At 44.0% G+C, this 12,916-nt stretch overlaps 2 protein-coding genes across 2 annotated transcripts; both read left to right on the plus strand.

The window, feature by feature from the left end:
- Positions 1-1,106: 1,106 nt before the first annotated feature.
- On the plus strand, positions 1,107-6,095 carry LOC141139035 (E3 ubiquitin/ISG15 ligase TRIM25-like). Its single transcript, XM_073624810.1, has one exon. It carries the CDS (start codon positions 1,360-1,362, stop codon positions 3,004-3,006), a length of 1,647 nt encoding a protein of 548 aa, XP_073480911.1. The 5' UTR covers positions 1,107-1,359; the 3' UTR covers positions 3,007-6,095.
- Positions 6,096-6,524: 429 nt separating this feature from the next.
- LOC141139036 (E3 ubiquitin/ISG15 ligase TRIM25-like) lies at positions 6,525-9,809 on the plus strand. Its single transcript, XM_073624811.1, has one exon. It carries the CDS (start codon positions 6,728-6,730, stop codon positions 8,372-8,374), a length of 1,647 nt encoding a protein of 548 aa, XP_073480912.1. The 5' UTR covers positions 6,525-6,727; the 3' UTR covers positions 8,375-9,809.
- The last annotated feature ends 3,107 nt before the right edge of the window (positions 9,810-12,916 follow it).

Consider the following 12,916-nt stretch of genomic DNA (forward strand, 5'->3'; position numbering starts at 1 on the left):
TTCAGGGATCGCCTGAAGGTAGCAAGAGTAGGGGATAGCCGGATAGATGGAGGTAGCGAGTTCCATAGAATGCAAGAGGCTCTGGAGAAATCCTGGAGACGAGCATGGGAGGAGGAGATGAGAGAGCTTGAAAGCAGGAGGTCTTGAGAAGAGCGGAGAAGTCGATTTGGGTGATATTTTGAGACAAGATTGGTGATGTAGCTCGGGGCAGAGTTGTCAATGGCTTTGTATGTTGTGGTTATGTCATGCATGAGACGTCCCCTCACTTTCTCTTGATGTCACCAGAACAGGAAGTGAGGGAATCTCCCTGTGGGGGTCTATCTCTTCCCCACAGGGAGATTCCCTCACTTCCTGTTCTGGTGACATCAAGACAGAAAGTGAGGGGACATCTCATGCAATGACATAATATAGTTATGTGTCATACTAAAGTGTATATATAAAAGCAAGCCCCCCCAATTTTGGCCAAATTATGAAAGAGTTAAAACCACATTCCCTTTTTTTTTTTTTTTTTTTAACCATCTGTGTCCTATTGTGAGGTCCCCTAGACACAACAGGTAGTGAGAGAGAAATGCCCTTGGAGACAGTTGCCACCAGAACCAAGATGGAGGAGAGGGGACTGGAGGAGGAGGAAGAGGAAGATATGGGATAGAGGCGATGGGACTGGAGGAGGAGGATGTGTGATGGAGGAGATGGGATTGGAGTAGGAGGAGGACATGGGACTGGAGGAGGATGTGGGATGGAGGAGATGGGATTGGAGGAGGAGGTGGCCAGGGGGGGGGGGGGGCTTGGGAATGTTGATGGTCTGGGGATGGAGGGGGGCGCCCAGGCTTAAAACTGTAAGTTTAACTGTCTAAATTTCTGATGGCGGCCCTGATTGTGTGTTATTGCCACAGCACCATGCTGCACCCCACCTACACACTGCTTTACAATATTCTTGTTCTCCTGGTGAGCCCAGCAGCCTGGTGCTGGAAGTGTCTTTTACAAGTATTCCTGCCTGCCTGTAAGCCCAGCACCCCAGTGCTGCACACAACTCCTGGCATTCCTGTAGTCCATGCTTTTCCAGATCTTTGTCTCCAGTGCTTTCCTGTACTTAGTCAGGCTGTACCCTGCATGGGTGAAATCTCTAAGCAACCTCTATCAAGCATCCAGGCTGCACAGAGGGTTCATGATTCCAACCATTTAGAATATCCCTATGAATGACAAACAGATCAGCAGGAAAGATGTATAACTGTAAAATCTTGGACAGTGTGATAAGCAGACTTCTCCACTCCCTCTTGTTCTGCACAGAGCTATATACCTCTGACTCCCTCCCTCTGACACACATCTACTTAATCTCGTTTCTCTCTTCTGCAGTCAGTGATGGCGTTCTCTGATGCGAGGAAGGAGCTGGACTGTTCCATCTGTCTGAACATTTATACCAATCCTGTGACTCTGAGATGTGGACACAACTTCTGCAGGGACTGTATAGAGCATGTTCTGGATACACAGGAGGGGTCTGGCATTTATTGCTGTCCTGAATGCAGAGGAGAGTTCCAGGAGCGACCTGAACTTGTCAGGAACACAACACTGCGCAATATAGTGGAGAGCGTCCGATCTACTGAGCCAGAGAAGACGGAGGAGAAGAACCAAAAACAGATCTGTACGTACTGTATTCACTCTCCTATACCTGCTGTTAAATCTTGTCTGATGTGTGAAGCTTCTCTGTGTGATGACCATCTGAGAGTCCATAACAAGTCATCCCAACATGTCCTATCTGACCTCAACACTCCCCAGAAGAACAGGAAATGCTCCGTCCATGAGAAGATCCTGGAGTATTACTGTACCGAGGACTCTGCCTGTCTCTGTGGGTCCTGCAGGCTGCATGGAGACCATCAGGAACACCACGTGGAGGCCCTGGAGAAGGCCTCTGAGAAGAGGAAGGAGAACCTGACAGATGCTTTGCAGAAATTGGTGAAAAAGAGAGAGGAGATGGAGGAAAGCATCAAGAGTCTGCAGAAGTACAAAAGAAAAGTACAAGACAGTATAGACGGTGTAACCAAGAGAGTCACCAACCTATTCAGAGACATCAGGAGACAACTGGACATCCTGGAAAAAGGAGTTCATATTGAGATAGCCAGGAAGGCAGATATTGTTTCTTTTCCCATCTTGGGTTTAATCGAGGATCTGGAGATAAAGAAGGCCGAGCTGTCCAGGAAGATGCATCACATTGAGGGGATCTGTAACACGGCGGATCCACTGAGTGTTTTACAGGAATCAGACAAAGGTGACTTGTGTTATACTGAGGATGGAGATGAGGAGGACAAAGAGAGACGTGATAAACTCCTTCATGGTGGGGGGAGTCTGACTGCAACTGAGATCTTGCCCATATTACATAAAGGATTATTTGATATAATAACAGGGGTAAATAAATGGATAAATATACCTGAACCTGCAGATATAACACTGGATGAAGACACGGCTCATAATTGTCTATATATTTCAGATGATAGGAAGACCGCACGCAAGGTGGTTGAAAACCTAAATCGTTCTCAATCATCAGAGAGATTCAGGGGATCGTCAGAATGTCAGGTGTTGAGCAGTGAGTGTTTCTCCTCAGGGAGACATTACTGGGATGTGGATGTTGGGGGATCATCAGACTGTAGAGTTGGGATGTGTTACTCCAGTATAGACAGGACATCAAGGCATGCAGATATTGGAGATAATTCCATGTCCTGGTGTCTGGAGATTAAGTCTAACAAATTATCAGTAAAACATAACTACAAATCCACCACTTTAGCCTGTAATTCTTTAATAAACATAGTCAGAATAAATTTGGATTACAAGGCTGGGAAAATCAAATTTTATGAGTTGGGTATCCCAATCCGACACCTCCACACCTTCATCTGCGCCTTCACTCACTCCCTCTATGCTGCATTATATGTAAAGGAAGGTTGTATAAAGATGTGTAAAGAAAATCAGAAGGTGACACGTTTAACGCGAAGACTGGCGACATCACTGGCATTCTGATTGGTGAACCTAGGACCATATATAATGCATATATAATCCATACATCTGTAAAGTGTCTCCTACTAGCAGGTGCTGTGCTCACCGATAGGGTTGCATCGATTTTATTTATTTTTTTTTTTTTTACCAATGTGATTTGAGCCCATACAAAATGAATGGGCTCAAATCGCATGGCTAAGAATTTCCACATGCGAGTCGCATGTGAAGCCACCTGTGATAGGGCATATGTCATTGATATAGGGGCATGTTCGGACCACGTGATCAAACCAATAGAGGTTTCACGAACAGCATGCAGCTGGGCATGGGGGATTAAAAAAAAATCAATTCTCGAATACACCTTGTGGGGTGGAGAATAAAATGAGTAGTCCCTTTCACCCGAGTGCTGAAGGCGCCACACGTTGATGAGTTGGGCATTATGTATAGCCTGATTAATCCGTTTATGGGAGCCTATAGAAACTGATGATTTCCCTGATGATGTGTCTACTTGGGGGGTCAGGGGGACATTAAAATCCCCTCCCAGGATCAGTGGGCCTTCCGTGAAGTCCATCAGTTTGACCAATGTTCGACGGATAAAGATATCCTGGTGATCATTAGGCGCATAGATCGTTGCTAGAGTCACCCGTACTCCACCCTTTTATAAACACAAAGCGTCCCCCTTTCGTCTAACAGAGACTCACTGCAAACCCATGAAAATTTACTAGATAGGAGGATAGATACCCCTCTGGCTTTAGCAAATTTATTAGTGGCATGGTATATTTCAGGAAAAAATCTGTTCTTTAGTACAGGCACCTTATTCTCTCTAAAATGAGTCTCTTGTATGAATGTTATATCAGTTTTAGAGGCCTTCAGGTCGTGTAACAACATATTTAGTCCCTTGGCATTGAGTGAAAACACCTTAAGGCCATCCATCTCAGAGAAGAAAAAAAAAAAGTCAAAGAGAAATGGAGCAGGGGACGGAAACAATCCGTTCCACACACCACTTAACTTTAAACCACTAAATTGGTAAACACCAAATAATAAGTCGCATCTACTCCCCAAACCGAATTGGGGGGCTTGTGTGACGACCTATGTGGGGAAGTGGGTAGGACAAACTCCATAAGAGCGTCCCGTATCCCCCCCCACCCCTATCCTTCTCACCCCACCCCTATCTGAATATATATTCAAACCGTTTGCTAAGCTTAAACCAAGGACATCACTATTTTACCACCAGCATTTCGGATAGTGATATTTAATAAAAATAATCTTAAAAAAATATTAACCGGAGGGGTCCGCAGCCCCCCCCCCCCAGCCCGACAGCCTGGGGCATCTAATCGTGAGGAACATTTTATCATTCCAGTGCCGCTACCTCGGTATTCCCCGCCTCGGCCCCCCCCCCCCCCTCCACCTCATCTCGACTAAGGGAATAGCGGAAACTCCTCTCTGAGATCTTCAATTCCAGGTCTCCAAGCATCTCAGCCTCCATAGTAAGAGAGGGTAATTCTGCTCAACTGGAGCTGATACCCCCTTTTACACTGTAGTGCTTGTTCAGTAGAGGGGAACACAGAGCCATTTAATCTGAATTATATGTGATGGATCAGAACACAATAGTCTAAGTTGGTGAAGTAAAATTAGAAAAATATATACATTAAACAAATTTTCAGAAATAAAAAACTGATAATTGGCATGTGCGTATGTATTCACCACCTTTGTTATGAAGCCCATAAAAAGCTCTGGTGCAACCAATTACCTTCAGAAGTTACATAATTAATATAATGATGTCCACCTGTGTGCAATTTAAGTGTCACATGATCTGTCATTTTATATATATATATATATATATATATATATATATATATATATATATATATATATATATATATATTATACACATAACTTTTTCAAAGGCCCCAGAGGCTGCAACACCTAAGCAAGAGGCACCACTAACCAAACACTGCCGTGAAGACCAAGGAACTCTCCAAAAAAGTAAGGGACAATGTTGTTGAGAAGTACAAATCAGGGTTGGGTTATAAAAAAAAAACAAAACAAATGTTTGATGATCCCTAGGAGCACCATCAAATCTATCATAACCAAATGGAAAGAACATGGCACAACAGCAAGCCTGCCAAGAGACGGCCACACGCCAAAACTTACGGACAGGCAAGGAAGGCATTAATCAGAGAGGCAGCACGGAGACCGAAGGTAACCCTGGAGGAGCTGCAGAGTTCCACAGCAGAGACTGGAGTATCTGTACATAGGATGACAATAAGCTGTACGCTCCATAGAGTTGGGCTTTATGGCAGAACGCCCAGAAGAAAGCCATTACTTTCAGCAAAAAACAAAATGGCACATTTTGAGTTTGCGAAAAGGCATGTGGGAGACTCCCAAAATGTATGGAGGAAGGTGCTCTGGTCTGATGAGACTAAAATTGAACTTTTTGGCCATCAAAGAAAAACGTTATTTCTGGCGCAAACCCAACACATCACCCAAAGAACACCATCCCCACAGTGAAACATGGTGGTGGCAGCATCGCGCTGTGGGGATGTTTGTCAGCAGCCGGGACTGGGAAACTGGTCAGAGTTGAGGGAAAGATGGATGGTGCTAAATACAGGGATATTCTTGAGCAAAACCTGTACCACTCTGTGTGTGATTTGAGGCTAGGACGGAGGTTCACCTTCCAGCAGGACAATGACTCCAAACACACTGCTAAAGCAACACTCGAGTGGTTTAAGGGGAAACATAAAAATGTGTTGGAATGGCCTAGTCAAAGATCAGATCTCAATCCAATAGAAAATCTGTGGTCAGACTTAAAGATTGCTGTTCACAAGCGCAAACCATCCAACTTGAAGGAGCTGGAGCAGTTTTGCAGGGAGGAATGGGTAAAAATCCCAGTGGTAAGATCAAGATCAAGCTCACAGAGACTTATCCAAAGCGACTTGGAGCTGTGATAGCCGCAAAAGGTGGCTCTACAAAGTATTGACTTTTAGGGGGGTGAATAGTTATGCACATTGACTTTTTCTGTTATTTTTTCCTATTTGTTTGCTTCACAATAATAAAAAAAAAAAACATCTTCAAAGTTGTGAGCATGTTCTGTAAATTAAATGATACAAATCCTCAAACAATCCATGTTAATTCCAGGTTGTGAGGCACCAAAACACGAAAAATGCTGGGGGCGGGGGGGGGGGGGATACTTTTGCAAGGCACTGTAAGTTCTTTGCATTGCATTGTGTATTGTTGCCACAGCACCATGCTGCACCCCACCTACACACTGCTTTACAATATTCCTGTTCTCCTGGTGAGCCCAGTAGCCTGGTGCTGGAAGTGTCTTTTACAAGTATTCCTGCCTGCCTGTAAGCCCAGCACCCCAGTGCTGCACACAACTCCTGGCATTCCTGTAGTCCATGCTTTTCCAGATCTTTGTCTCCAGTGCTTTCCTGTACTTGGTCAGGCTGTACCCTGCATGGGTGAAATCTCTAAGTGCACCTCTATCAAGCATCCAGGCTGCACAGAGGGTTCATGATTCCAACCATTTAGTATATCCCTATTCATGACAAACAGATCAGCAGGAAAGCTGTATAACTGTAAAATCTTGGACAGTGTGATCAGCAGATCGCTGCCCTCCCTTCACTCCCTCTTGTTCTGAACACAGAGATACAGTATATGAATAAATCCTCCTCTGACTCCCTCCCTCGGACTCCCTCCCTCTGACACATCTACTTAATCTCATTTCTCTCTTCTGCAGTCAGCGATGGCGTTCTCTGATGCGAGGAAGGAGCTGGACTGTTCCATCTGTCTGAACATTTATACCAATCCTGTGACACTGGGATGTGGACACAATTTCTGCAAGGACTGTATAGAAGGTGTTCTGGATACACAGGAGGAGTCTGACTATTATAACTGTCCTGAATGCAGAGATAGGTTCTACGAGCGTCCTGCACTTGGCAGGAACACAACACTGTGCTACATAGTGGAGAGCGTCCGATCTACAGAGCCAGAGAAGACGGAGGAGAAGAACCAAAAACAGATCTGTACGTACTGTATTCACTCTCCTGTACCTGCTGTTAAATCTTGTCTCCTGTGTGAAGCTTCTCTGTGTGATGACCATCTGAGAGTCCACAGCAAGTCACCCCAACATGTCCTATCTGACCTCACCACTCCCCAGAGGAACAAGAAATGCTCCATCCATGAGAAGATCCTGGAGTATTACTGCACTGAGGACTCGGTCTGTCTCTGCGGGTCCTGCAGGCTGCATGGAGACCATAAGGAACACCTGGTGGGGACCCTGGAGAAGGCCTCTGAGAAGAGGAAGGAGAACCTGACAGATGCTCTGCAGGAATTGGTGAAAAAGAGAGAGGAGATGGAGGAAAGCATCAAGAGTCTGCAGAAGTACAAAAGAAAAGTACAAGACAGTGCAGACAGTGTAACCAAGAGAGTCACCAACCTATTCAGAGACATCAGGAGACAACTGGACATCCTGGAGAGAGGAGTTCATAGTGAGATAGCCAGGAAGGCAGATATTGTTTCTTTTCCCATCTCGGGTTTAATCGAGGATCTGGAGATAAAGAAGGAGGAGCTGTCCAGGAAGATACGTCACATCGAGGAGATACGTAACATGACAGATCCATTAAGTGTTTTACAGGAATCAGACAAAGGTGACTTGTGTGATACTGAGGATGGAGATGAGGAGGACAAAGAGAGACGTGATAAACTCCTTCATGGTGGGGGGGGTCTGACTGCGACTGAGATCTTGCCCCTATTACATAAAGGATTATTTGATATAATAACAGGGGTAAATAAAGGGATAAATATACCTGAACCTGCAGATATAACGCTGAATGAAGACACGGCTCATAATTATCTATATATTTCAGATGATGGGAAGACCGCACACAAGGTGGTTGAAAACCTAAATCGTTCTCAATCATCAGAGAGATTCGGGAGATACTCCGAATGTCAGGTGTTGAGCAGTGAGTGTTTCTCCTCAGGGAGACATTACTGGGATGTGGATGTTGGGGGATCATCAGACTGGAGAGTTGGGTTGTGTTACTCCAGTATAGACAGGACATCAAGGCAAGCAGATATTGGAGATAATTCCATGTCCTGGTGTCTGGAGATTAAGTCTAACGAATTATCAGTAAAACATAACTCCAAATCCACCACTTTAGCCTGTAATTCTTTAATAAACAAAGTCAGGATAAATCTGGATTACGAGGCTGGGAAAATCTCATTTTATGAGTTGGGTATCCCAATCCGACACCTCCACACCTTCATCTGCGCCTTCACTGACTCCCTCTATGCTGCATTATATGTAAAGGAAGGTTGTATAAAGATATGTAAAGAAAATCAGAAGGTGACACATTTAACCCCAAGACTGGCGACATCACTGGCATTCTGATTGGTGGATCTAGGACCATATATAATGCATATATAATCCATACATCTGTAAAGTGTCTCCTACTAGCAGGTGCTGTGCTCACCGATAGGGTTGCATCAATTTTAATTTTTTTTTTTTTTTTTTTTCCAGTGCGATTTGAGCCCATACAAAATGAATGGGCTCAAAGCGCAGTGCTAAGAATCACATGCAATTTTAACAGGAATGTCTGAATCACATGCGGTTCTCCCCACCACTCCCATGTGAACCCAGTAAAGAAAGACAGGAAAGTGCCATCTATGTGCAGCAATTTGCAAACAGTTTATTAAAAAAATCTTATAACACTTCACATGTTAAAAGCACATATCTGTAATATGTCAAATCCAAATCTGCATGGTCATAGTATCCTGTCTGCTGATGATGGAAAGCCACGGATGCTTGCGGTGCTCACAGGGCTGGAAGAGATGCATAGGTGACGTCACTTCCGCCCTATACCCACGTGTGCGCTCCAAGCTGGTTTCCAGGGGTCCCGGGAACTTCCTACATCTCCTCCAGCACTGTGAGCACCACAAACGGCCGTGGTTTTCCATCATCAGTGAACACTATAACCATAAATCATTGTTATAACTAGATGCTTCCACTATCGAAAAACTTGGTGTTGGTTGTCAACATCCCGGTGTAAGTAGAGAAAGAAAGGAATCCCCCTAAGGAAATTGGACTTTTAAGAGGCAACTCAACCACCAATAATCAGTATAAAAAAATAATTTATTGATACCATTTATTGATACTATATCAATAAATGATTTTTTTATACTGATTATTGGTGGTTGAGTTGCCTCTCAAAGTCCAATTTCCTTTCTTTCTCATGTATCATTGTTATATAAACTATTCTGTTCCAATGTATCATTATTATGAGCAATTACTGCTCTACTGTATCATTATGATAATCTATCACTATTAATAGGGAAAGTTATTCAAATGCATCACTTTTATTCATCACTAATCTAATGTATCTCTATTAATATGTAAATTGTATTCCAATGTATCACTATTATTATCAATAATGTAATGTATATGAACGAGTGGAGAAATTTCCGTGAAAATTAGGATTTTGAGTTTGCAAAATGCTTTGATAAATTAGCCCATAATTTCTCTATATTTTCATGTACGCTACAGTTAGCTTCAGGAAATATATACTGTATGTGCATGTTGTAATGAAAAGTGTGTGTTGTATATTTAGTATTAAAAAAAAAAGTGTAAAGTAATAGTGAATTGTAGTACATTGCTCAGTGCTATATCAGGCAGTGTAGGATGGAGGTGTGTAGTATTGGATTGTAGAACAGTGCTGTATCAGGCAGTGTAGGGTGGGGGTGTGTAGTATTGGATTGTAGTACAGTGCTGTATCAGGCGGTGTAGGGTGGGAGGTGTGTAGTATTGTAGTACAGTGCTGTATCAGGCGGTGTAGGGTGGGGGGGGGGGGGGGGTAGTATTGGATTGTAGTACAGTGCTGTATCAGGCAGTGTAGGGTGGAGGTGTGTAGTATTGGATTGTGGTACAGTGCTGTATCAGGCGGTGTAGGGTGGGGGGTGGGTGTGTAGCATTGGATTGTAGTACAGTGCTGTATGGGGCAGTGTAGGGTGGGGGGTGGGTGTGTAGTATTGGATTGTGCTACAGTGCTGTATCAGGCGGTGTAGGGTGGGGGTGTGCAGTATTGTAGTACAGTGCTGTATCAGGCAGTGTAGGGTGGAGGTGTGTAGTATTGGATTGTAGTACAGTGCTGTATCAGGCGGTGTAGTGTGGGGGTGTGCAGTATTGTAGTACAGTGCTGTATGGGGCAGTGTAGGGTGGAGGTGTGTAGTATTGGGTTTAGGGATGGGTGAACGGTTTGGCCCTAGCATGAGTTTGGGCAAAAAGCTTTGCAAATTAGGACGCAGTGTAAGCTGGTTGTTAAGGACACGGTGCCCGGCTTCCTGGTCCCGTTCCTTAACAACCGATGAGTCATCAGTTGTCAACGAGTTTCCCCACTGACAGCTGAATAAAAAAGTGGGGGTAAAAATAATAAAGGGAAAAAAACAGTGTGGGGCCCCCCCCCCAAATCCATACCAGACCCTTATCCGAGCACGCAGCCTGGCAGATCAGGGAAGGGGAGAGGACGAGCCTCCCCCCCCTTAAACCATACCAGGCCACATGCTCTCAACATGGGGGGGCTCTGCCCCCCCACCCCAAAGCACTTTGTCAACAATACAATAAAATACAAGAGGATCAAGAGGATTATTTGATATAATAACAGGGGTAAATAAATGGATAAATATACCTGAACCTGCAGATATAACACTGGATGAAGACACGGCTCATAATTGTCTATATATTTCAGATGATAGGAAGACCGCACGCAAGGTGGTTGAAAACCTAAATCGTTCTCAATCATCAGAGAGATTCAGGGGATCGTCAGAATGTCAGGTGTTGAGCAGTGAGTGTTTCTCCTCAGGGAGACATTACTGGGATGTGGATGTTGGGGGATCATCAGACTGTAGAGTTGGGATGTGTTACTCCAGTATAGACAGGACATCAAGGCATGCAGATATTGGAGATAATTCCATGTCCTGGTGTCTGGAGATTAAGTCTAACAAATTATCAGTAAAACATAACTACAAATTCACCACTTTAGCCTGTAATTCTTTAATAAACATAGTCAGAATAAATTTGGATTACAAGGCTGGGAAAATCAAATTTTATGAGTTGGGTATCCCAATCCGACACCTCCACACCTTCATCTGCGCCTTCACTCACTCCCTCTATGCTGCATTATATGTAAAGGAAGGTTGTATAAAGATGTGTAAAGAAAATCAGAAGGTGACACGTTTAACCCGAAGACTGGCGACATCACTGGCATTCTGATTGGTGAACCTAGGACCATATATAATGCATATATAATCCATACATCTGTAAAGTGTCTCCTACTAGCAGGTGCTGTGCTCACCGATAGGGTTGCATCGATTTTATTTATTTTTTTTTTTTTTACCAATGTGATTTGAGCCCATACAAAATGAATGGGCTCAAATCGCATGGCTAAGAATTTCCACATGCGAGTCGCATGTGAAGCCACCTGTGATAGGGCATATGTCATTGATATAGGGGCATGTTCGGACCACGTGATCAAACCAATAGAGGTTTCACGAACAGCATGCAGCTGGGCATGGGGGATTAAAAAAAAATCAATTCTCGAATACACCTTGTGGGGTGGAGAATAAAATGAGTAGTCCCTTTCACCCGAGTGCTGAAGGCGCCACACGTTGATGAGTTGGGCATTATGTATAGCCTGATTAATCCGTTTATGGGAGCCTATAGAAACTGATGATTTCCCTGATGATGTGTCTACTTGGGGGGTCAGGGGGACATTAAAATCCCCTCCCAGGATCAGTGGGCCTTCCGTGAAGTCCATCAGTTTGACCAATGTTCGACGGATAAAGATATCCTGGTGATCATTAGGCGCATAGATCGTTGCTAGAGTCACCCGTACTCCACCCTTTTATAAACACAAAGCGTCCCCCTTTCGTCTAACAGAGACTCACTGCAAACCCATGAAAATTTACTAGATAGGAGGATAGATACCCCTCTGGCTTTAGCAAATTTATTAGTGGCATGGTATATTTCAGGAAAAAATCTGTTCTTTAGTACAGGCACCTTATTCTCTCTAAAATGAGTCTCTTGTATGAATGTTATATCAGTTTTAGAGGCCTTCAGGTCGTGTAACAACATATTTAGTCCCTTGGCATTGAGTGAAAACACCTTAAGGCCATCCATCTCAGAGAAGAAAAAAAAAAAGTCAAAGAGAAATGGAGCAGGGGACGGAAACAATCCGTTCCACACACCACTTAACTTTAAACCACTAAATTGGTAAACACCAAATAATAAGTCACATCTACTCCCCAAACCGAATTGGGGGGCTTGTGTGACGACCTATGTGGGGAAGTGGGTAGGACAAACTCCATAAGAGCGTCCCGTATCCCCCCCCACCCCTATCCTTCTCACCCCACCCCTATCTGAATATATATTCAAACCGTTTGCTAAGCTTAAACCAAGGACATCACTATTTTACCACCAGCATTTCGGATAGTGATATTTAATAAAAATAATCTTAAAAAAATATTAACCGGAGGGGTCCGCAGCCCCCCCCCCCCAGCCCGACAGCCTGGGGCATCTAATCGTGAGGAACATTTTATCATTCCAGTGCCGCTACCTCGGTATTCCCCGCCTCGGCCCCCCCCCCCCCCTCCACCTCATCTCGACTAAGGGAATAGCGGAAACTCCTCTCTGAGATCTTCAATTCCAGGTCTCCAAGCATCTCAGCCTCCATAGTAAGAGAGGGTAATTCTGCTCAACTGGAGCTGATACCCCCTTTTACACTGTAGTGCTTGTTCAGTAGAGGGTAACACAGAGCCATTTAATCTGAATTATATGTGATGGATCAGAACACAATAGTCTAAGTTGGTGAAGTAAAATTAGAAAAATATATACATTAAACAAATTTTCAGAAATAAAAAACTGATAATTGGCATGTGCGTA

The sequence above is a fragment of the Aquarana catesbeiana genome, linkage group LG04 (genome assembly GCF_042186555.1).
Source record: "Aquarana catesbeiana isolate 2022-GZ linkage group LG04, ASM4218655v1, whole genome shotgun sequence".
Taxonomy (NCBI): domain Eukaryota; kingdom Metazoa; phylum Chordata; class Amphibia; order Anura; family Ranidae; genus Aquarana; species Aquarana catesbeiana.